Here is a 25,277-nt window from a genome sequence, read left to right as displayed (position 1 = left end):
AGAGGAGGGAGTCCCTCCCTCTAAAAGCACTCTGTGTGGGGAACATGAGAGCCAGACCAAAGCTCAGAGGTGAGATGACCATCTCTAACTGTCCATGACTCTTCTCCATGTCACAGCTCAGCACTCACATCACTGCTCCATCATTATTCACAGGAACCAACGAGGAACTAAATGCAAACATGAACCTGAACCCAGCTCTGTGTCTTTAAAGAGTGACAAGTCTAAAGATTGGCCACTTAGTTTTAAAGTCCAGCCTGTGTCTGCTGCAGAGAGGTGAGCTGTTAGCAACATGAAATATTTAATTTAACTGCTTGATGTTGTTGGATATAAACTGCAGTGCAAACATGTGTAAGTCAAACTCAAATCAATTTGATACTCGCCTCATTCACACATTTATACAAGTGTGTTTCCTCTTTTCCTGTGAGTTTCTATATAAATGATAACACACTGTTAGTCGCTCACACTGCATCTTTCATTGTTAATCTCACCTTCAGTGTCACACAGACAGGATCTGATGATCTTCTTGTTCCTATAATGAAGTGACTGATAAAGCTCCTTTCAAACATGAAGCAGTGATCAAGCTGCTGCCGACCACAGTGATGAATCTGCAGACAGCTGGATCAAATCAGAGGAGTTTACTGCACCTTACTGACTGTGCTGATCTCACAGTGAGAGCAAGTTTGTTCCACAGTGTTGATGCTGAAACAGTGAAACACAGTCCTGTGTTTGAACCCTGACCTTTGACCCTGTAACAGTCATTTATTCTCTGGTCTGAGGGTCTCAGCTTGAAGCTGCTCTGAGATATAAAGTGCAGCTGTAACATGTAGAGATTTGATTCAACTGGATTCTGCAGTGAACGTGAAGCTGCTGCAGTGATGTGTTCACTGTCCTCAGTGTGTGTAGGAGCTTTGCTGCTGTGTGTTGTACTGACTGTAGACGAGACACTGCTGCATCATTTAGGCCTGAATACACTGAGCTGCAATCATGTGATCAGGAGGAAATGATGGTGTGGATCAGCTGATCAGGAGCATTGATCGCACTCTAGAAACCTTTGTAACCTGTACAAATGAGACTGAACTAGACTTCTGTTTGCTGCTTAACATTCACATGCTGATCAAAGATGAGCTCAGATTTCTATCAGAGTGTTTTCACTCAGTTGTTCAAGGAGGAGAGATGAGATTAAAATGTGATCAGGACCAACAAATACTCTTTTGTGTTCTTGGCAGAGATGGCACCACTTTTTTATCTACTGATATCATAAATTTGGATATCTGCCGAATCTGATATAGTCTATTTTATAATCACTAAAACTGCTTTCTTAAAAATATATCTTGCTGCATTTTGTAGTCAAATAAAAAAAAAACCCACTAAAGCTATTCTGTTATTCCTGTATGCAAAAACTACACTGCACCCAAAACATTTCACAGTTCAGCAACACTGATCTTTTTATATAAACTGTTAGCAAAACAAAGTCTAAGTATTTAAAGTAATATTCAAAAACTCATTAAAAATGCAATTATATGCAGATTCAGCAACTCCTTGATTCTGAAAAAAAAGTGCAATATCAGCACGAAATAATAATAATTAAATTAATGGATGCATTTATATAGCGCTTTTCGAAGCCCTCAAAGGGCTTTACAATTCCACTATTCAATCACTCTCACATTCACACACTGGTGGAGGCAGCTACAGTTGTAGCCACAGCTGCCCTGGGGCAGACTGACAGAAGCACCATCGGCCCCTCAGGCCAACACCAGTAGGCGGTAGGTGAAGTGTCTTGCCCAAGGACACAACGACCGAGACTGTCCGAGCCGGTTACAAGACGAACTGCCAACTCTTTGAGCCATGATCGCCCACGAAATAATAATATTCAACAAGTACACAAAAACAGGTTGTAGAATGGACCCTTTTATACATAAAGCAGAAAATAATAGACATTCAAGGTGGAAAGCAGTGCAAATAAATGCCAACACGGTTTTCCGGCATTCATCTTTTATCAGGATGGATGTCAGTGTGAGCTGTTTCTATCACATTTAACCTGACACTGAATGTTGCGTCATTTCTATACAAAACAACACAAGTATGAAAAAAAGTGTGTTTCACAGTTTTACTTGGAAAAAAAAATCAAACTGTGCTGCAGGTAAACAGTTTGGTGGTTGGAATTAACAAACAAACAGACTCAGCAATGACAACACAGATGTCCGAGCTTCATATATCGGTTGTTAAGCTTAACAAAGGAATGCTTCACAAATATTCAGAGGTAAACTTACACACTTGGCTTAATATGTACTTTGAATGGAAAGGTACTTGATCTGTGAATGATGACATTTACTGAGAAACGGCTTTAACTTTAGAATCAAAGTTCAGTTTGAAAAACATTGAAGTCATTCAGGGAATTATGATCTTTGTGTTTTTACAGAGTTTAAAACCCAACAAAGAAGTGTCAGTGATCAGGAGTGGAAGGACTCTGGAGTATCATTTGTATTATTGTACTATTTGTACTCCAAATACAGATGCAACAAGGGAAGCAGCAAAAGTGACTGAACACAGCTTTTAGAGGCTAAAATCACATTTCAATAATCAAAGTGGCCTCATCTGTGTGTGTGTGTGTGTGTGTGTGTGTGTGTGTGTGTGTGTGTGTGTGTCCATGGTAAACCTTCCTCCACAGAGTGGACCAGCAGAGCTCAGAGGTTCCCAGTGGTCAGTCTGCCCAGCAGCATCAAACACAGCTGGACTCCATATTTATGGTCTGTACATGTACAACAACTACTTTATTATTAATATTAATAATAATACATTTGTTTATAGGTCCCTTTCAGAACACCAAGGACTCTGTGGACTAAATGACCAAAAGAAACAAACTTTGAAATCAGACGGTCAAATGTGATCACAGGGAAACGTTTTAAACATCGAGGCTTTAAACAAAAACCAAAGTGAAACAGTTTGTAGTCGAGATCAGTGGGAATGAAGCTGAATAACTGTTTCTACGATAACTTTGAGCAATAAATGACATATGATGGAAATTAGCAGCATTAGCACTTACTAATGATGTGAGTTGACACTGGGATGTATTGAGACGACCACATTAGGTGGTCCTCAACTGTAATGGAAACCAGTGGATCCAGTCCAGTCGTGACGACCTGTGGTGAGTCGATCTGAGCAGCTACTAATGGAAACGGGGCCATAGATGTGTTTGTGCTTAATAACAATGAATCACAGGATTTTCACATTACTGTTAAAATCTCATGTTGTTTGTTAAAATGTGCAGTTCAGGGTATGTTACTAAAACTGTTTTTTGCTCACTTTCCAAAGACCCAGCCCCCATAAAAAGCAGCCAATCAGCTTCTAAGAGTTACACACCCACACATATCAAGTTAACTCTGGTCTAACACACTTGGATTTAGCTTGAAGAAGGTTCCTGTACGAGGACTGAAAATGATTTGAAAAGCAGCCGATGTCTAAAGAACAACTTTGACACACATTCATAAAGTCTGCAGAGCAAAAGAAAAACTAGCTGAAAGTCTGGCTGCTCTTATGAAAAGTACAGAGAAATTATGGGTTTAACACTTGTGCATGATGATGAGAGTCAAACCTTAGATACTGATCTGTATGTGTGAACAGAGTGAACCTTTAAGACCAGTTGGCTGTATGATCATCTCAGTCACTTATAACATCTCCAGGTTTCTGGCTTCGATCATCAACCCGTTGGTAGTTCAGCTCTGAACACCAGTGAAATGTTTCTCCCACTGAAATCGCTGCATTCATATGAACAGAGTCAATGTTTTGGGATTAGGGCTGGGCCATATTATACCGTTCACGGTAATACCGGTACAATGTTGGGCAACGATAAGAAAATGAAATATCCCGATAGAAGATGGGTTAAACGCGCATGCGCAGTGCCTTTGTTTTCATCCGCACATGGCCAAAAAAAAGCATGGCGGCAACGGAGAATGAGAAGGGAGAAAGCAGATCGTTGAGTGAAGCTGATGAACCAGAATTAGTTTGTAAAAATGGTGCCACTTCAGTGATGTGGAACTGGTTTGGTGTTTGTCCGTTTTTTGTAGAACATGCAAGCGGGCGTCGTTATTGCCGTATTTGTGGGACTAAGGCGCTCGTAAATCTGGGAGTAATCTGGGTCCTAAACTCCGCCTCTTCAGGTCCCAAAGTCAAACAAACACTGCACCATCACTGAGAGTTAAAAAACTGTCTAAATTCTTTCATCTTTAATAAAATGATCAGCTTTACCAGGTGTAAATATGAAGTTTAACATCCAGGCATCCATGAAAACAGAATTTATTACACTTAACGGAGTTAGAAGCTAGCAGGAAGTTAGCGGAAGTTAGCTCGCTAGTTTCGCTAGTTACCTGAGCATGATATAGCATGTTCTGACTGAGAGATTTCTGAAATAATTCAAACGTACAGCTCTGCTATCACTTCCAATATAAATGAAGACAGGAAACTAAACAGCAGTGACGTTTGTAAGGTTACTGAAGTTGGGCTAGCTGGTTTATAATGATGTGTTACGTGATCGCTAGCGACACAGCTATGTTAGCAAAACATAAACGGTGAATTTGGAGGAATCAACGCTAACACTTTTCCACTCGATAAAAGTTAAGGTGAGGGTTCCTGATGGTTAGAGACAAATGCAATCGCATGGCAGGATGCTGTAAACGGACCATACTTCATAAGGAGAACAACTAAGAAAATCCATCCACAATAAGAGGTTAGTCAATAATATACTGCAACAACCCGGGAATAGAGCAGCTGTGATAGAATACAGCATTAATGAATCAATGGTACAGAACTGGAGGATGCAAGAAGAATGAGTTGACTAAAGTTTGATTTATCTGACTGCTTTATTTCTCTTAATATGCCTTATAATCCCGTGCACCTTATGGTCTGAAAAATACGCATTTGACTTGTTTTATTTGGCACACTGTGGTTTCATGTTGCAAAGCACCTCTTTTTAACTTCAGTGGATATTATACATGGTTATGCTCAGGATATGTCAGCCCATTTCTACTGGAAATGCCTTTTGGTTAAACTTTCAGCAAGGAATTTGCATTTGCACTCTTAAATTTTTATATAGCTTTAATGCACATAAAAATAGCTGCTTGTTTAAGTGAAAATACATGAATGGGGTTTTTTGCACTAGTAAAGTTGTGGAGTTGTATTTTGTCTCGCGTCAATTATATCGTCAGTTATATCGTTATCGCAAATTTTCAAATATATATCGTGATAAATATTTTTGGCCATATCGCCCTGCTCTATTTGGGATCATGGAGTTGTGGACAAAGTCTCAGTTAATCAGATAAAGTCAAACTTATAATTGGTGAATCGATCATGGATGATATGCGCCTTGATCATAAAGAAGTGGATTTTGTGTTGACTGAAGTTCAGAGTGGTGGCTCATTCATAAAGTATCCTGTTCCAGTTGCTGGAGGACAACATCATCACTTTTGTGAAGACCGAGCTGAAGAAGATCCAGAAGGCTCTGAATCCAAATAAGCCCCAGTGCTTAGAGTTTCAGAGGGAGGATGACGAGCAGAGGAGCAGCAGAGAGGCATTTGTGAAGATCACAGTGGACTTCCTGAGGAGAATGAAGCAGGAGCAGCTGGCTGACCGTCTGCAGAGCAGTAAGAGGATTTCCTATTTAAGATTTTAAGCTGTTAGATAAATGAGATACCTGTGACACCAGTGTGTTGTGTCATTTCTCAGTGGGTCAGAAAATGTCATCAGCATTTTGTAAAATAGGATTGTTGAAGTTGAAGTACTTTTATTATTATTATTATTATTATTGTTCAGAACTTCCTGCTGCAGTTTGTCATCGTAACCTTAAATCCTCCCTGAAGAAGAAGTTCCAGTGTGTGTTTGAGGGGATCGCTAAAGCAGGAAACCCAACCCTTCTGAATCAGATCTACACAGAGCTCTACATCACAGAGGGAGGGACTGCAGAGGTCAATGATGAACATGAGGTCAGACAGATTGAAACAGCATCCCGGAAACCAGCCAGACCAGAAACAACAATCAGACAAGAAGACATCTTTAAAGCCTCACCTGGAAGAGATGAACCAATCAGAACAGCGCTGACAAAGGGAGTGGCTGGCATTGGGAAAACAGTCTTAACACAGAAATACACCCTGGACTGGGCTGAAGACAAAGCCAACCAGGACATCCAGTTCATATTTCCATTCACTTTCAGAGAGCTGAATGTGCTGAAAGAGGAAAAGTTCAGCTTGGTGGAACTTGTTCATCACTTCTTTACTGAAACCAAAGAAGCAGGAATCTGCAGCTTTGAAGACTTCCAGGTTGTGTTCATCTTTGATGGTCTGGATGAGTGTCGACTTCCTCTGGACTTCCACAAAACTACAATCATAACTGACCCTAGAGAGTCCACCTCAGTGGATGTGCTGCTGATAAACCTCATCAGGGGGAAACTGCTTCCCTCTGCTCGCCTCTGGATGACCACACGATCTGCAGCAGCCAATCAGATCCCTCCACAGTGTGTTGGCATGGTGACAGAGGTCAGAGGGTTCACTGACCCACAGAAGGAGGAGTACTTCAGGAAGAGGTTCAGAGATAAGAAGCAGGCCAGCAGGATCATCTCCCACATCAAGACATCACGAAGCCTCCACATCATGTGCCACATCCCAGTCTTCTGCTGGATCACTGCTACAGTTCTGGAGGATGTTTTTAAAACCAGAGAGGGAGGACAGCTGCCCAAGACCCTGACTGAGATGTACATCCACTTCCTGGTGGTTCAGGCCAAAGTGAAGAAGGTCAAGTATGATGGAGGAGCTGAGACAGATCCACACTGGAGTCCAGAGAGCAGGAAGATGATTGAGTCTCTGGGAAAACTGGCTTTTGATCAGCTGCAGAAAGGAAACCTGATCTTCTATGAATCAGACCTGACAGAGTGTGGCATCGATATCAGAGCAACCTCAGTGTACTCAGGAGTGTTCACACAGATCTTTAAGGAGGAGAGAGGACTGTACCAGGACAAGGTGTTCTGCTTCATCCATCTGAGTGTTCAGGAGTTTCTGGCTGCTCTTCATGTCCATCTGACCTTCATCAACTCTGGAGTCAACCTGCTTGAACAGAAACAAACAACGTCCACATGGTCTATATTGTTTCGAAAACAAAAAACAGAAAAAGAAGTAAAATCTGTAGAGAAACACTTCTACCAGAGTGCTGTGCACAAAGCTTTACAGAGTCCAAATGGACACCTGGACTTGTTCCTCCGCTTCCTGCTGGGTCTTTCACTGCAGACCAATCACAGTCTCCTACGAGGTCTGCTGACGCAGACAGGAAGTAGCTCTCAGACCAATCAGGAAACAGTTCAGTACATCAAGAAGAAGCTCAGTGAGAATCTGTCTGCAGAGAAAAGCATCAATCTGCTCCACTGTCTGAATGAACTGAATGATCGTTCTCTAGTGGAGGAGATCCAACAATACAGGACTTCAGGAAGTCTCTCCACAGGTAAACTGTCTCCTGCTCAGTGCTCAGCTCTGACCTTCATCTTACTGTCATCAGAAGAAAATCTGGATGAGTTCGACTTGAAGAAATACTCTGCTTCTGAGGAGGCTCTTCTGAGAGTGCTGCCAGTGGTCAAAGCCTCCAACAAAGCTCTGTGAGTACATTTTAACTTATATGCTTTTTGGTAAAAAGCAGGTGCGATCAACTAAAAAAACTAACAAAATAACCCCCAAAATACAGTCATGAGTGCTGGTGTCTGAAAAGTCTATAAAGCTATTAAGTGATAATCAGTACTCACTTTGTTCAACACTGAATACATGTCGGCATTTCTGAAATTTTTCTGGGTGGTTATTGATGTAAGTTTTAATCATGAACTCTTCTGAAACGATTACAAAATAAAGAAATTTGACACATTTTGTTGATACCAAAAATGTGTCAAATTTGAACTATCCAGTGTTCTTTTACTGCTCTGTTCTCTCTTCACTTCTCTCTTCTCTCTCTGATTGTCTCCACATGTTGCTCATTACTTTCCTGACAAAAAGAGAATGATATATTCCTAAATGTTATATAATCTCATTACACTTGATCAAAAGTATTTTTTTTAATTGTTTTGCTGTTATTTTTCAGACTGAGTCTCTGTGACCTGTCAGAGAGAAGTTGTGAAGCTCTGTCCTCAGGTCTCAGCTCTCAGTCCTCTAATCTGATCAAGCTAGACCTGAGTAACAATGACCTGCAGGATTCAGGTGTGAAGTTTCTGTCTGAAGGACTGAAGAATCCACACTGTAAACTGGAAACTCTCAGGTGAGATCAAACATTTTTTTAATCAACTCACAGAAATAGCAAATTAATAATAAGGTAATCCTTTAATAAGAGGAGATGTGGAGGTGTTCTGATGTGCGACATACTCTTATGTTGAAAGATTCTAAAACAAGAAGTAGTTCCTGGGAACTGCTTTCTGTTTTGTTGCTGTCTAAGTAGAAATTTGATGATGAAAATAGTGATGAGTTTGCAGAGTTGAATCCACAGCACACAACACAAATATTCTCACACCTGACAATATGTACATAGTCATGGTGTTGGGTACTGAAGATCATAATTAGAAATTTAATTGTAAACTTGGTGCTTTTAAGGGAAGCAAGTTTAATTCAGTGTTTTCATTAGTCTTAATTTTATGCATCTACTACCACTAAGAAGAGAACGGACATGGGTATCACTTTATCCAGCTTCTAATTCATAAATTCTACACTCAGCTTTGCCGTCTCCAGTATCACTGAAATTCAGCCAGATGCTGCTCATTTTGTGTTTTCACTTTGTCCTGACACGCTTGCATTTATACCTGTGTCTGTGTGTACCTGGCCTGTACCACTATGCTTGCTTTCTTCTGAACGTTTGCCCCCATCTCTTTCTTTAAATAGTGGCATGATCCCAGTCTGTCTCTTAATGTGATTGGCGACATAATGTGTCCATCAGAATAACGTCCCAGCCCTGTTGGTATGGAATAACAGCAAGCCTGAAAATACTGTAATAACTGACATATCAAATTATCTCAGGGGCCGAATTTGGCCGACGGGCCGTATGTTTGACACCCCTGGTTTAGACAGTTTAGCATTCTATCTTCTACTGAGATAACTCCAAGCTAAGTATCAAATCAGCTAACTGCAGCCACAAGCTGCGACTGGTTTTCATTGTGGATGATAATGTATTCTCACACTGATCCTTCATGGTGATGCCGCCATCCACCCACTGGATTCACATCTTCACAGTGTTGGGAAGGTCACTTTTAAAATGTTTTCCACTACAGATTAGAGAATACATGCCCCAAAATGTATTTTGTAATGCATTCTGTTACGTTACTCTCACTGAGTAACGTAACAGAATACTTTGGATTACTTAATATATTATCATGCTTTTTATAGCTACATGAATGTACTATTGCTGTGTGATTTATTACTATTATGAAGGTTACTCACCATACCAATTCCAACTAGATGTTTAAATCTTAATATAAAATGAGTAACAGTAGTGTGGACATTAGGTAAGGCTGCACTTTTTGCAGCGATCTCGTATAGAAAACTATTCTGTGCATATATAAAACACGTCTGCGGGTCCGAACCGTAGCAAAGGGACCTCTGGCTAATATGTCGGGTTCATGTCGGGCTCGTAGCCGAAAAATAGCTTTACTTTGTTGTCTGGGTCTTTGCTTGCGAGAGACAGAGAGAGGCGTTGAAAGGCTGCTCCAACTGAACTTATTGTTTCGGAGGAAAACACAAACAGAGTGTACAGTCGAGTCTTAATAGCTTACTTACAACTGGACTCGTCAGGCACTCTTTTTGGCTGCAGTGGTTATTATTATATTTACATGCTTCCAGCTCCCGTTTCTGCTCGGTGACAACTCTTACTTTTCCAGTCCCCTTTTTCTCCCTCCTCTTGCTCATGGACACATAACGTGTATGGCTGTCCATTCTCCCTACAGCACAGACTACATTGCCATCAGCTCTCATTAGTTTTAGTTACTGTTTGTATTTTTGAGTTTATTTACTTCTGTCAGTGCTCCACTACATCCCTTTACTAGGTTCACTCAGGTGTTCCCGTCATGGTTGTTATTAACTTCCTGTTTTGTTTTGGTAGTTATCATCTCTGGTGTCAAAGGTTTAGTTTTACTTCCTCCCCTGGTATTGTCTACATGAGTTTTAGCTGTACAAGGTTTTATTGAGTGCTTATTAGGGCTGCACGATTAATCGTTAGAAAATCGCGATCTCGATTCATACTTATGTGCGATCTCATTTCCAAATGACAACGAGTTTTTTAAAAAAAGAAAGAAAAAAAAAAAGACGACGACGATTGTACCGCATTTTGATCCGGGACGTAATCTGCATGAAAACAAGCGCTCACTCTTCCTGCTCAACAAATGACAAGGGCGGAGCCTTATACCACGTGATACAGAAGCTGTGCCTGCCGTGATGCAGGTCCATATATCAAACGATCACTGTGGTATTACTGAGAGTTGAAAAACTGTCTTCAAAAAGTCTTTTATCTTTAATAAAATCATCAGTGTTCTGCTCTACCAGGTGTAACAATTGAGTTTAACATCCAGGCATTCATGAAAATGGAATTTATGACATTTAACGGCGTTAGAAGTTAGCAGGAAGTTAGCTCGCTAGCTTCTATCTAAATACAATATAGCATGTCCTGACTGCGGGGTTTTGGAAACAAATTCAAACGTACAACTCTGCTAGCACTTCCAACATAAATGAAGACAGAAAACTAAACAGCAGAGACGTTTGTAGGGTTACTGAAGTTTGGCTAGCTGGTATATAATGATGTGCTACATGACCGCTAGCGACACAGCTATGTTAGCATAATATAAACAAGCTAACTTTTTTTTTTCCACTCGATAAAAGTTAACGCGAGTGTTCTCGGTGGTCAGGAACAAATGTAATCGCATGGCAGGATGCTGTAAAAGGACTAAACTTCAACCAGGAGAACAAGTGAGATAATCCATCCACAATACGAGGTTAGTCATTCATATACTGCTGCATGGGCTGTGCTGTAGTTACATCGTAAGGTTTTAAAAACTGAGCTTAAATAAATGATTAGCGGTAATAAAAGCCGAGGGAGGTCAACAGTGATCACTGACTGTTTTATGAGCTTTTTGAGATTAAATAGAAGAAAATACAAAACATTAAACATGTCAACAACACAAAAGCCATATTAAACGCAGACTACTTTAGGCCCGGAAGTAGGATTCGTCACGTCATCACTGAACAACCGGATTGGCAGGGAAAAAAACAACAGAAAACACGTCAGGGATGACGAGAAAGTGACAGGACAAAATCCGTCCCGGTCAACCACCCAAACATCAATAACGGGAACCTTATACAGCGCTTCCCTATACACGTCGAACTCCCGCAGGCACAAAGAAATTACGGAGGCTATTACTCATCACCTGACCATAGATATATCAACACTGTGCAAAACGAGGGATTTAGGAAAATCATCAACACCCTAGACAAACGCTACACAGTGCCGTCCCGCAACTATTTTTCTATTGTTGCACTACCTGCTCTAGACACGCAGTGTCGAGCAACGGTGGAGACAGAATTTCAAGCAGTACAACATTTTGCGGCAACCACAAAATGTGAGGCATTTATTGTTTTTATGTTTATTTATTGTTTTTATGTTCAGTTACAACTGTTACGAAGTTGATGTGCAGTTAATAAGTGCAATAAATATTTATATTGGAAAAGAAAATCGTGAGAGAATCGTGATCTCAATTCTAAGCAAAAAAATCGCGATTCTCATTTTATGCAAAATCGTGCAGCCCTAGTGCTTATTGATTTGTCGCTTCTTTTTATATAACTATTATTCTTGACTTATAAAGAATTGATAAAAAGTATTTTCTTTGAAATATCAAATATTTTTTTACAGAAACATTTCTACTAAAAAACATACTAAAAAGTAGAAATGTTTCTGTTTGGCTCTAATGCTGAGTCTCTTTTACAAAGATGGAACTGCAGCTAATCATGCTCATGTAGCCAGTTATTAAAAAACCAAGTCACCTTCAGACACAGCAGACATTTAGTGATGATCTCACTGTATGTGGTCTTTTAGCGCCTCTTAGTGGTGAACCTGTAAAGTGGTGTTAGTCTGGGTGACGAGTGTAATTGTTGAGTGAGACACACCGAGCCTGCATGCTGGTAGCACCTTAGCCACAGCTCAGGTGGAGAAGCTGAAAGTGTAGTAGAGATATCAGGGACGACACTGGTGTGTCTGATTCACTCTTTAGCACTCTGGTCACTTCAGTGTGACAGCCAGAACACCACTGAAGGCCAATTGAGCCCAGCGTGTGGAATAAGGAGCTTAAGGTTCAGTTTGAGATTTTGTCAAAGCAGCGAACATAAAGAAAGCCTGGCTGTGGTGGACTTCGCATGATGCTCTGAATGTTTTTAACTTTTGTCTTCTCTCTCCTTAGTTTGTGTTTTGTTCTTGTCTCTCTGAGCTCATCTCTTATCTTTTCCCTCAGTCATGGTAGATGCTCCTCCTGTGGCCTGTTTTCACTGGGAGGATCTTTGTGTCAAAGAGAGTTCTTCCTTCCCACCATCACCAAGTGCTGCTCACAGTGGATTGTCTGATGGTTGGGGCTTTCTCTCTAATATTGGAGGCTGTTACCTTACACTGTTAAACAGCTTGAGATGACTGTTGGTGTCTGTTGGGAATTGTCACTTATAAATAAAGTTACATTGAATGGATGTAAATGGATAGATGTTATTGTGACAAACAGAAAACGATTGTTGACAGATGGATTGTTGTTTTGTGTGTCTGCAGTCTGTCAGGCTGTCTGATCACAGAGGAAGGCTGTACTTCTCTGGCCTCAGCTCTGAGCTCCAACCCCTCCCATCTGAGAGAGCTGGACCTGAGCTACAATCATCCAGGAGGCTCAGGAATGAAGCTGCTGTCGGCTGGACTGAAGGAACCAGGCTGGAGACTGGACACTCTCAGGTATGGAGAGAATGTCTGATAGAGGAGGAAGAGCTGGAAACATGTCCTGTGTCCTTCACTCACTTCCTGTTTGTTGCCTGCAGATGAGACATGAACAATTACACATGCAGGTAGTGCTGGGCGATATGACGATATATATCGTGTGGACGATAGAAAAGTGTCTATCGTGCCATTTGTCTTCTGTCGTTTATATCGTACTAACCCAAATTTGATAAATTATTACACAAACTATATAATTAACCCTTTACAACCAGTCGGAGCAGGCACACTCTGTTTTACCTAACTATTTTTAAATCCCTGTAGAACTGTAGCCACGTAAGGTAGCGCAATAATTTTATTTGCATGTGAAACCGGAGGACTTGTACTTACATCTTATGCCATTAGCTTGTCCTAGGTCATGGTTTCCTTCCACATTTAACTGCACATGTAACTTGCATAAATTGCATAAGAAGCACTTGCAGCAACAAAAACATAATATTCCAAACTTGCAGCAACAAAAACTGTCAGTCTGCCCCAGGGCAGCTGTGGCTACAACCGTAGCTTGCCTCCACCAGTGTGTGAATGTGAGCGTGAATGAATAATGTCATTGTAAAGCGCTTTGGGTGCCTTGAAAAGCGCTATATAAATCCAATGCATTATTATTATTATTATTATTATTAAAAACATAATATTCCAGAAACACGCTTTGCCGACGTTCATAAGACTTCCTACGTTGGCATATATGTCAGCGCGAACTAACTGTCCGCCATTACCTGCCCAAAACCGGAAGTGACGTCATTTTCGCAAAAAGCCTATGTTGGTGTTTTTAAAAGTCATGTTTTACTTTATGCTTTCCTGTATCATTTCTGGGATGCTTAGAACTCAAATTACGCTGTTGGAAATAGTTTATTTTGATGAATTATAATATTTATGTACATTTTTCCTGTAGTATATAAAAATTAGTGTATCTCAAAAATAAAACTATGAAGACACTCAAAATAAATTTCTCGTGGTTGGAAACTTTTGTATTTACAGTTTTGAGGGATACACCTCTTAAATTTTTTTAACTAGAAATATATGTAAAAAACAAAACAACAAGTTTTTGCAATTTATGAAGTTACTATTTACTTAATGCCTACATATTATTAAAATTTGGGCTGTAACGGTTGTAAAAATATATGGATACTTGAAATACTCCCACAAATGGCACTACAACATGTAAAAACAGAAAGATAAGCTCTGGCGGTCTTGGTTCTATGGTAGGTCTTAAAGGGTTTAATAGCCTGTGGCAAATATATTAGTGTTGTCTTCTAACTATACATGCGCTTAACTTTATGCAAGAAAAAATAAAGTATTAAAAAAAATGATATTTTTCATGAAGAAATTCCGTCTTGTGGTTTGCGAGCTGGTGCTGCTGTCCGTGCACCCGGATTTGCGACATACTTTATGGTAACTCAAAACAAAGACTGCACCCTCGGCACTCGCTGTTTACAGACTGCGTACTTTCTAGATGACCACGGGTCAGGTGGTATATCGTGATATATATCGTTATTGTGATATAAAATAATTCATATCGTGATAAATATTTTTTCCATACTGCCCAGCACTACATGCAGGAATATTTTCAGGGATAGACACACTAGTCTAGCTGGATAGTACATGGATATTTATGTACGGGGTCTCCAAGGAGTCTGTTTGCAGGAGCATTAATGATAACTGATAAGTCATGTTGAGAGTTTCATTAAAAGTGGACCTACAGTTAGGTCCATAAATATTTGGAAAGAGACAACATTTTGTAACTTTAGATACACTTTATTAGGTCACAGGTGTACCTGAGATAGTGGTCACTGTGTACCTATTAATGTGTCAGCCATGTGTATGTTTCCCATGCTGTATCTCCACAGTCACAGTGGCAGTCAGAAGGATGAAACAAGGCTGTGAATCATTTCAGTCTGTGTGTGTGACAAAGAGACAGACAGGAGCAGCTAACATTTGGAAATGGAAGCTTAAATACTGGAAACTCTACATTCACAGCTGAATTCGCAATAAATTTGTTCTCAAGTGCACATTTAGCAGCTAATGCTAATACTGTTTTCCCTTGCTTTCTACAACTTGAGCAGCTATTGCTAAGTAGGCCACTTTGCTCTGCTAAGGATTTCTGTGACCATGATGAAAACTCTGATAAGCTAATGCTGCTAAGCTAATGCTGTTTAACATTAACGTCACATCATTATAACGCAAGAGAAAAGGGTATTAGCATTAGCTACTAGTGCTTATTCACCCCAAATTACCTTTAGCTGCTAATGGCAGCCTACTTAGCATTAACCCCTTATTAATATAATGCTAATTTACATCAAATTAGCATTAGCTGCTCAAGTTGTTATAAGAAAAGAGAAAACGGTATTAGCATTAGCTGCTAATAATTATTCACCCCTAATTAGAATAAGCCGCTAAAGGCAGCCTACTTAGCATTAACTTCTCACTTCGTTGTTACCCAACAGAAAAGAGTATTAGCATTAGCTACTATCATTTTTAATAAGTAAGAGAAAACATTGAGTGGCTAATTCTAAGTACGCTGTTGTAAATAGCTAATGCTAATTTGATGTGAGTTAGCATTAGTGCATAATGCTAATTCACGTCAAGTTAGCATTAGTTAATAACGGCAACCTATTTAGCACTAGCAGATAATGTTGACCTTGGCCCACTGGAAAAGTTCAGAACTAAAGATTTAGGAGTGTTTCTCGATAGCTCTTTCTCATTTGAGAAACAAATAAATTCTGCTTTTAAAACCAGCTGTAAGGTTTATATTGTTGATTGTCATTTATGCTTATAAATATTTACTCATATATGCTTAGAGTTTTATAATCGATTGCATAAGGATAGAGGTTTGATCCTTAGTAGTCTGTAAAGACTCTGTGTGCCTTCCAGAGTGCTCTGGCATGCACACACACCTTGGGGTCCTGAGAGAGGTCGTACCTTCTCTTACTCATTTATGGTATAGGACAGGGGTCGGCAACCTGCGGCTCCGCACGCGGCTCTTTAGTCCTTTTAGTGCGGCTCTGCGTGGTTTGGGAAAATAAATTAGTTTTTTAAGTAATTAGCTGAAGTGTGTTTTACTTATGTTAGTTCTTTTTTAACTTGTATTTCGATATTGTGATATTGAAATATAAATATAAAATTATATTCTATTATTTTTTGATCGCTCATAATAAGCGTCACACTCGCGGAAGCCGGTGTACCCGCCGAAACGCCGTGCATTTATCGGGACTTTCAACCCCAGATAGGCCAATTATGGATCTTCGGATCCACATTATGTCAGCAGCTGTTCTCCACCGTGAACTATGTTAAAAACAAAAACGCTCACGCCTCACAGATGACAGCTTACAGTCCTGCGTAAAGATGAAAGTGACTTCGTACAGCCCTGATGTGCAGACGCTGTGCGCAGAGGTTCGGGACCAGAAGTCCCATTGCAAACATATCACGGCAGACCCGACGATGTTTGCATGAACACGCTTTTCAGCATCTCTTTATTGACATTTTTCACACACGGTTGCTGTACTCATACAGCCGGCTGTAGCTTTGCAGCTCACAGCCCGACACCAACACAACAGCAGAGAGAGCACAGATGTTAAGGCGGCAAGGCGTCATTGCGGGTGCCGCTCAGGTGCATCCGCCTCCCCTGCAGCGGCACTGCAGACCACGCCCTGCCACACACATTAACCAGGTAAAATACATATTTAGGCAGAATTCTGCAAATATCTATTTTTCATCTTTCAGCAGCATAGAGCTTTTTTCCAATTATTTTTTAAAAGTCAGGTCAAGGGTCCAAAAGCCCAAAGGTGATATGAGGGAGGCGGCTCACAACAGTTTTTGTTTGCTGGATCCTTTTAGTTCAGCTGGGTGTCTTTCATTTTGTTATATTTCTTTAAGAGTTCAAAATGTGTTAATTACATGAATAAAATGTAATTTTCTCTGTAGCACTTCATGGATTTCATAAGCAACACACCTTAGTTGTTCACACAAAGGTAAAAAACAATATATACAGTGTTATCTTCATTTTAGATGTCAAAAAAGTATTTGTGGCTCCCAGAGTTTTCTTTTGCGTGGAAATCGGGTCCAAATGGCTCTTTGGGTGTTAAAGGTTGCTGAGCCCTGGAATAGGAGGACACCTACTCTGTGTCTGGTTAAGTATAAGAGCCCTTTGTCAGGGGGACCGCTGGACTCTTAGCACCAGCTTTGGGGTCACAGGGTCACATCTGGAACACACACACACACACACACACACACACTATGCACAGACTGGTACTCTTTGTTCATACCTGTGTAAGACGTCTTATGTTAATGAACTTATGCATATTCATGTAACCTCAATAAAGAGCAGTGTTACGAGGGAGCAGACGAGAGCGACTGAGGTCAAGCGAAGGAACGGCGCTGTCACAGTTCTCTCTCAAACTGTGATCTTGAGATCATAGTTTGATCTCGTGCATGAGCTCAAAGAGCTCTGCTTGGTTCTTTTTGCTGTTGTAGTAGAATTGTCTGGTTCCAGCGGTGGCTCTGTGCTAGACGACCCATCACCAGCTTTTTCCAGCTTTTTCCACTGGTTACCAGTACGTCGTAGAATCCACTTCCAGATCTTGTTGTTTGTCTTTAAATCTCTGAGTGGATTGGCTCCATCTTATCTCTCTTTAACAAAAATAATCCAAGTCGAGCCCTCAGGTCTGCAGATAAGTAGCTTCTGACCAGAACTAGCCGTAAAAACAGAGGTGAGCTTTATCGATCGCTGCAGCCAAACTCTGGAACAGTCGCCCTTCACATCAGGTCGTCACCAACACTCGACATTTTTAAAACCCGGTTGGAAACACATTTGTACTCTGTAGCTTTCAATTCTGATGAGTCTTTATAGTAATTACTGTGTATGTTTCCTATTTTATCTCTACTCTGTGCAGCACTTTGGCTCAACCTGTTTTTAAATGTGCTGATAAATAAATGTAGATTTCTTTGAATAAAACAGTGGAGCCGAGCTTTGAGCCGTCCTCAGTGTGTAACAGTGTGTGTATGAGAGCTATGTAATGTCCATGTGTGCATGCTGACTGTGCTGCTCTGACCCCCCTCCTCCTTTCAGGGTGGAGCCTGCTGGAGTCCGATGGTTGAGACCAGGTCTGAGGAAGTGTAAGTGTGTTTTTAATGGGATTCATGAAAACAAAGCAGCACACATTCAACCATCTTCATCATGTCAGGAGTCATCATCAAAGTGTCAATCAATGAACAGATGATGGATCAATAACTGCAGCTGGATTGTGTTTGTTCTCTCCATCAGATTCCTGTCAACTCACAATCGACACAAACACAGTGAACACAAACCTCCAACTGTCTGACAACAACAGGAAGGTGACGCATGTGGAGGAGGTTCAGTCATATCCTGATCATCCAGACAGATTTGATGTTTGTCAGCTGCTGTGTAGAAATGGTCTGACTGGTCGCTGTTACTGGGAGGTCAAGTGGAGAGGAAACGTTCTTATATCAGTGAGTTACAGAAGCATCAGAAGGAAAGCAGGCAGTGATGACTGTTGGTTTGGATGGAATGATCAGTCCTGGAGTCTGTACTGCTATGATGATGGTCCTCGTTCTGTCTGGCACAATAAGATTAAAACATCCATCTCCTCCTCCTCCTCCTCCTCCTCTGTCTCTAACAGAGCAGCAGTGTATGTGGACTGTCCTGCTGGCACTCTGTCCTTCTACAGAGTCTCCTCTGACACTCTGATCCACCTCCACACCTTCAACACCACATTCACTCAAACTCTTTATCCTGGGTTTTGGGTGGGTCGTGGTTCCTCAGTGTCCCTGTGCTGAGTGGAGTGTAAAGAGTGTCTCCTGTTAGAGAAACTCTCTGACTGTTGAACAGATAGTTCAGTCTGTACATGTTTGTCTCTTTCACTCACAAACACGTTTTCAGATTCATGGATTCAATCAATTGATGTTTGAAACTCTTCTAAATGATTCCTTGTAAACTTCTTCCTCTTCAGTCACAAACAAACAGGAAGTGATGTCACTTGTGTTCCTGTCCACACAGCAGAATGAGTCTATTGCTGACAATCAGTGATGTACAAACAGAGTGAGCATTTCTGAGGCCAAAATAAACTGAGTAGTTCACTGAATGAACAATGGACTGTGAGCTCAGTTCCTTCATCATTAGTATGGATTATATATGTATATGTATTATATTAGTATCACATATATCAGGTGCTGCTGCTGCTGGTTTCAGTCATTGTGCAAATGTGCTGTTTGTAAGGTTGTAAAGCTGCAGTCAGCTGAGACTGAAGAAGTCACCTGATCAGTGAGCAAACGTTTCTGAAAACGTCCAGATGAACAGAATCAACCTTTTGGGATCAGCCAGCAATGCAGCATCATTGTTGTTCAGGTTCAGAGGTTTGCAGGAATGAACGGTAAAACGGCCAACATGTCTTGAAGTTCTCCAGAGACCTGGTAATGAACTAATCATGTGATTCAGGTGTGTTGACCCAGGGTGAGATCTAAAACCTGCAGGGACACCGGCCCTCGTGGACTGAGATTGGGGACCCCTGGTGTAGAGTCACAGATATTTAAAGCAAAGTGGGGTTGTCCTTTGAGATGGTTGATAGCATACTATTGATCATGGCCGTTTATCAATGCCCAAGTACGCGAGTACGTACTCGATGTGCCGGGAGTCCGCTGTTGAGTTTTGGACGAAATGCATTCTGGGATATATAGCTGTCCCAAGTCCACACCGATGCATGCTCGATAAAACGGGCGGATCGAGAACACATCCGGGACTTTTTCGCGTTCTCGGCTTGATGCGTACTTCGAATTGGAACAGTACTTGGTCTCCGACTGATGACGTATCACGAGTACACGAGAACGCAAGTACGCATATTGATAAACGCCCCATGTGTCTCATCACATGAGCTAAGGTAGTGGCTCACAAACTGGAGTGCATGCCCCCTAGAGGGGATGCAGAGCCATTGTGGGAGGGCAGTAAGAATTTAAAAAAAAAAAAGAAAAAGAATGTTTGGACACTGTTAGCATAATGTACAGTTTTTTTAGCATTGCCAAATATGCTTCCAAGCCAAAGACTAGATAGAATAGAATAATCCTTTGAAAAAAAAAAAAAAAAAATAGCTCGGTGCAGGAGGTAGATGATGGCGTCCTCCACCCCGATGCCAGGCTGGTAAGCAAACCAATGAAGACCTCACCAGGGGGAGCAGATGGTTTAGAACCAACCTCTCGAGGGTCTTCATCAGATGCGATGTCAGGGCTACCGACCTGTAGCTGCTGAGGTCCTTGGGATGGGAGGTCTTTGGTACCGGTACCACACAGGACGTCTTCCACAGCTGTGGTACTTTCCCTAGTGACAGGCTCAGGTTGAAGACATATCCTAGGATGCTACACAGTTCATCTGCACAGCATCTCAGGAGCCTGGAGCTGATGCCATCTGGACCTGCAACCTTACGCAATCTTGCCTTCATATATTGTGTTCAGCTTCACCTGCACAACAGCTGTCGTGCCAAGGTAGGTGTCCCCAAAAGAATTGGTTTGCCCTGCGTCAGGAGCACACGCTGGGCTCTCCAAGTCACAGACAAACAGTATCCCCCATTTTTGATTTTTAGTTCACAAACACTTCTTAGAACGACCAACTAATCCTGAAACTTTGGAGGTTTTAGCTCTCTGTACAGGGAAGTTACAGGAGGATAAAAATAATTATCAGGCATTATCATTCATTTGTTAAAATAATCCCGTCCGATACCACGTGAGAACAATAAATATATAGTTTTCTATTGTCACCCTAAAACTGAATGGTAATGTAACGACACTCATTTTTCACTTTTTCACAAAACTAAAACATCACTACTGCCACGTCTAATCGTCTGTAATGGGGGCGGAGTAAACTGGATTTGCGCTCCATGCCCAGCGAATGCTCACGACGCACGGGGAACACACTTTGTCAGTGACACCAAACTTGACACAACACTCATCCTGCCACAGTTTGTTCCCCCGGTTCAAATCACGAACAAACAGTATCCCACAGCTGTTTATGTTTTTAGGCCCATTTTGCGCAGAGAGACCTTTTTTGAAAAATGCATTGATAGCAGTGTTGAATATTCTTACACAGTAAGAAAGAAAGAAACAAGACCAACTATACGTAAAATAATTAAAGATGTTTTGTTTTTCTGTGATTTAAAAGAGATACAGATTACAAGAGATTACAACACAGTTTGGTTTTCATGAGGCAGTTTCTCAAAAGAGAAGTAAAAGGAAGTGAAAGAGCTGCTGCTGCTATTAAAAATATCTTTCATTAGTAAGAATCATTTCAACACTTGTTCATGACCCATCATTTTGAAGTCAGAAGCTGTGAAGAAGTGCTGATGAAGCCGGACATGAAGAAACTCTGAAAGTGAAGGCAGTGACTCTCTGAAAAGCCGTTAAACATGACACTCTCACACATGCTCAGCAGTTTTCCTCACAGCATCCAACAGTTACAGTTTCTCAGCAGATGTCAAGTTAATTCTCCGTGAAGCCATTTATTTCTTTAAAAGTCTGAACATTGTACACATTTCACAGCAGTCAGTGTGTAAACAGCTGGAACCTGAAAGTCCACCAGGAGTTTCTCTTTCTTTACAACATTAAAGATCCGGATGAGTTAAACTCTGATGTTGCTGTGTCCTCTGAAGAAATGAGTTTAATCTGAACACAACTCGTTTCTTTAAATGTTGAGAGGTTTTGTTAAAACTCATCATTCACTTCCTGACTCCACCAAACAGCTGCTGAGATGACAACGACACAGGTCAAGAAATGTCATCATCTCAGAGTTCCTCACCTGCTTCTGTCATGTCCATCACGAAGATCCCAGTAGAAGCTGAATGCATGAAGGTCCATTTGTAAAGTAAAATGAAAACTGAAGGCTCTGCCTCCCATTCTACTTGTGAAGGTGATGTCAGATTTTTTCTAAACCTTTAAATGTTACAGTGTTTCAATTTAGTTCAGTTTTATTTAAACAGTGCACCTCAAGGTGTTTTGAACATCACTACTGGGCAGTAATGCAACCTTGGTCTGCTCACCATCATGACCCGACACACAGTCCTGCAGAAGAATTGTAACTCCCGATAATATCGTCCGTGGCTCTTCCCACTGCAGGAAGCAACAGTTTGATACCAGTTAAAGATGTATGGTATGATTTATTAAGGTATGATGGAGTGCCTTCTTTCACATTCAGACATGGATTGATCTTGAGCTAGGCGGATGCCGGCCCCCAGTCTGCATATTGCCTGGTTCATAGAGTTCAGAGCTATAATACAGAGTTCCAATGTGGAGAGTCTTCAGTCTGTATCAACCTCAGCACCACCAAAACTGGTCTATTTCAGACACACAGATGTTTAAACCTTTGTTCTGTTAAGCTTGGCCTTCAGCAGGAACCAAAGGCAGTGATAAGCACCCGCTTTACACGTGTAGCTGTACATGGGTCTGCAGCAGAGTCCCTCTGTGCTGGTCCTGGGCTTTCTGTTCAAACTTAAACATTTAGATCCTGAACGACCTTGTGTGTCCTTGCTTGAACGAGCATTTGTATCAGTTAGTGGGACTGAAGGCAAAGGATTATAATGAAATTTATTTTGAATTATTGATAATTATGTGATTCTCAAACCAGAAACCCTGGATGACCAGCCAGATCCGCACACTTCTCAAAGCCCGGGATGCTGCCTTCAGGTCGGGCGACTGAGTTCTGTACAGGTCTGCTCAACCCGATCTGAAAGAAGCTAAGACGGACCATAAAAGTAGCATAGAGTCCCACCTGTCCAGCAACAACACACGGGGGGTGTGGTTGGGCATACAAGACATCCTAAACCACAGAGGCTGCACTGTGAAAACAGGAAACTTAAGTGCGCCACTGCTGAACGAGATAAACACTGGAAGTAGAAGTACTGAGCATCTCCATCATAGTCAGCATTGGCAGTGAAAACAGGTACTTTTACAGATATTCAGATAAAAAACAAAAAAAGAAACATTTCAGATTAATATCTCTGAGAAATCAAACTTCACCTTCATTTTTCATTGATATATTTAATCCCCATGTAGCTACTGACAGTCCACACAGTGCTCAAATGTGTTTTTATTCATTAATATACAACAGATTATTTTTTGAAATTCATGTTTAGCTCAGTTGATCATCATGTGAATGCAGAGAAGCAGGAAAGGAGGAGGGCTGAAACTGCACGTCAGAGGTGATTTCACAATTGTACTGATGCTGTTGTGTGTATAAAGAACGATCAGCAGCTTTCAGCCAGCCAAACGCCGTCTATACACACGTAAGTATACAACTGCTCACACAGCATCTCTGTTTGCTCTTTATGTTCCTTTAAATTTGGCAAAAAATGACCCTTTTTTACCCATCTTGAGGTAATCGATTAAAAATCATTTCTCGGTCCAGCATGTTGTACAGTGCGTTCCCAGGCAAGTTTTTTGGGGAGGCAGAGAGCATAAAATCTTTATCAGTAGTTCAATTCACAGGTACCTTAATGTGTTTGTGGTTTAAGGAGGAAGAGATGGAGACTATGAAGACTCTGCTGAAGGTTTATCTGCTGCTGCTGATCGGACCTCCCTTCACTCTGGTGATGCTTCATATTCTCTTTTGTGTCCAGTCTGTGTGAAAATGTGCTCTCTGCTGCTTTTCAGTTTTTCACACATTTATTTCATCACGTGGGGTCAAACTTACTTTTTAGCATAAAGTACAAAAACATTCAGAACAATTCAAGTTTAATTAGCTATACATTTAAAAAAAACACTAACGATCCGTTTAGTAGCAAAATCATGTCATTTTATTATATCTCAGAAAAAACTGTAAATGTAGACAAAGTAGTAATGCTACAGCAGTTTCAGCTACCACGCACCTTCCTGATTTCAAACTTTTAAAACAGATTTTAAATCTTTCTGTTTACTATTAATCTTTTAACTTTGATGCAGGAACAATCAGTGGGCCAGTACATCACCGAGCTCCAGGTGTCTCTGGATGAAGCTGAAGAGACGTATCTTAGCAGTCAAGGTTTCATCAAAATCGATGTTGATCTGAACAAAGGAGCTGAAGGAAAATACATCTACCTTTGGTACAAAAAAGGCAGCAGCTCACCAATCACCAGGATTCAGCTTACATTCAATGATGGCATGAGCAGGGGTCTGATCACTGCAGGTTACCAGAAGATTAACAAGAACCTCAATGCCGGAACAAGCGGAGACTACATCTACCTGTGGTACTACAGAGGTAACTCAGAGTACGATGTTCCCATTGTGAACCTTCATGTCTCTATAGAAGCAAGAGAGGAAGCCCAGATGTTTGCATTTGGATGGGAGAGACTGGCCTGTGATCTGAACCGGAAAGCTAGAGGAAAATGGATCTACCTGTGGGTGAAGAGGGAGAGACCAACCTACATCTGTGACATCACTGCCAATGCTGACTATGATGGAGATGCTGACTACTTCCAGAACGGCTACATCAGAGTGGATGATGATACCAACAGAGGTGCAGGAGGATCCTTTGTCTTCATCTGGTACCGTCAGACCACTAACTCTCAAAGAGCCATCACAGATCTGAAGATCTCCATTAATGATATGGAGAAGATGTTGTTTCCGTATATGGGCTTTACAAGGGTAACTACTGATCTAAGCAAGGGGGCAGGAGGAAGTTACGTGTACCTGTGGTACAAGAAAGACTCCGGTCTTCCCATTCGGGCGGTCTCTGTGATCGTCAACACAGCAGCTGTGGAGCAGTACAGATATCCCAGGGTCTTCATTAGACAAAAAAACCTCAACAGTGGGAACAAAGGTAATACGCTGTACCTGACCTTCAGTTCGTTTTAGTAACAGAGCTGGGAATGCTCACTGGGCAGAAACCAAAGAGTCTATGGTGTTCCTGTTTAACCAGTTTGATTGTTTTTCTTTCCTTTCTGAAATGATGTTCACCCACTGTGATCTCAGATCTTTGACTCCAACAATGATCATTGATCCTACAATCAATCTGTTTGATTAGCTCTGTCTCACTGTATTCTGATGATTGTCTCTGTTTCAATAAAGTCTGTTCAGCATGTGAAATATCTTTGTATCATGTGTAAAAGCTCGGTGCGTGTCAAGAGAATCTGAAGAAGTGAGAGAAGAGAGCAGCTCAGCAGGATCACTACATGACTTCATTTAGCAGAAACTTCACTGTGTGGACATCACGAGTTTACTTCTCATTATTCTCTGTGTCAGGGTAACAGGACAGCTAAAGAATGATTCACAGGTACCAGCCCCAGAAACACCGCCCA

At 41.2% G+C, this 25,277-nt stretch overlaps 2 protein-coding genes and 1 long non-coding RNA gene across 9 annotated transcripts; 2 read left to right on the top strand and 1 right to left on the bottom strand.

Moving 5' to 3' along the window:
* The first annotated feature begins 13 nt into the window (after positions 1-13).
* LOC109199519 (protein NLRC3-like) lies at positions 14-7,634 on the top strand. Its single transcript, XM_025905862.1, has 5 exons — positions 14-69; positions 154-273; positions 2,669-2,747; positions 5,435-5,636; positions 5,806-7,634. The coding sequence occupies exons 3-5, from the start codon at positions 2,745-2,747 to the stop codon at positions 7,632-7,634; spliced, it is 2,034 nt and encodes a 677-aa protein (XP_025761647.1). The 5' UTR covers positions 14-69; positions 154-273; positions 2,669-2,744.
* LOC109199513 (uncharacterized) lies at positions 7,499-25,065 on the top strand. Of its 7 annotated transcripts, XM_025905891.1 has the most exons (4): positions 7,499-7,630; positions 8,104-8,277; positions 23,517-23,591; positions 23,944-25,065. In XM_025905891.1, the coding sequence occupies exons 3-4, from the start codon at positions 23,526-23,528 to the stop codon at positions 24,832-24,834; spliced, it is 957 nt and encodes a 318-aa protein (XP_025761676.1). In that variant the 5' UTR covers positions 7,499-7,630; positions 8,104-8,277; positions 23,517-23,525; the 3' UTR covers positions 24,835-25,065. The 7 variants fall into 7 exon arrangements, with proteins under 7 accessions (XP_025761676.1, XP_025761678.1, XP_025761673.1 ...); XM_025905893.1 differs by lacking the exons at positions 7,499-7,630; positions 8,104-8,277; positions 23,517-23,591 and adding exons at positions 22,871-22,945; positions 23,139-23,199 and having other exon boundaries at positions 24,102-25,065; XM_025905888.1 differs by lacking the exons at positions 7,499-7,630; positions 8,104-8,277 and adding an exon at positions 22,871-22,945 and having other exon boundaries at positions 23,139-23,591.
* LOC112846430 (uncharacterized) lies at positions 24,825-25,270 on the bottom strand. The gene is made up of 2 exons (XR_003219368.1): positions 25,200-25,270; positions 24,825-25,109 (listed from the first exon to the last, which is right to left on the bottom strand). It is a non-coding gene; the product is annotated as an uncharacterized LOC112846430 (long non-coding RNA).
* Between the last annotated feature and the right edge of the window lie 7 nt (positions 25,271-25,277).

Source organism: Oreochromis niloticus, linkage group LG3, assembly GCF_001858045.2.
Source record: "Oreochromis niloticus isolate F11D_XX linkage group LG3, O_niloticus_UMD_NMBU, whole genome shotgun sequence".
NCBI lineage: Eukaryota > Metazoa > Chordata > Actinopteri > Cichliformes > Cichlidae > Oreochromis > Oreochromis niloticus.
The sequence above is the reverse complement of the archived record's forward strand: the minus strand, read 5'-3'. Positions and strand labels throughout refer to the sequence as shown.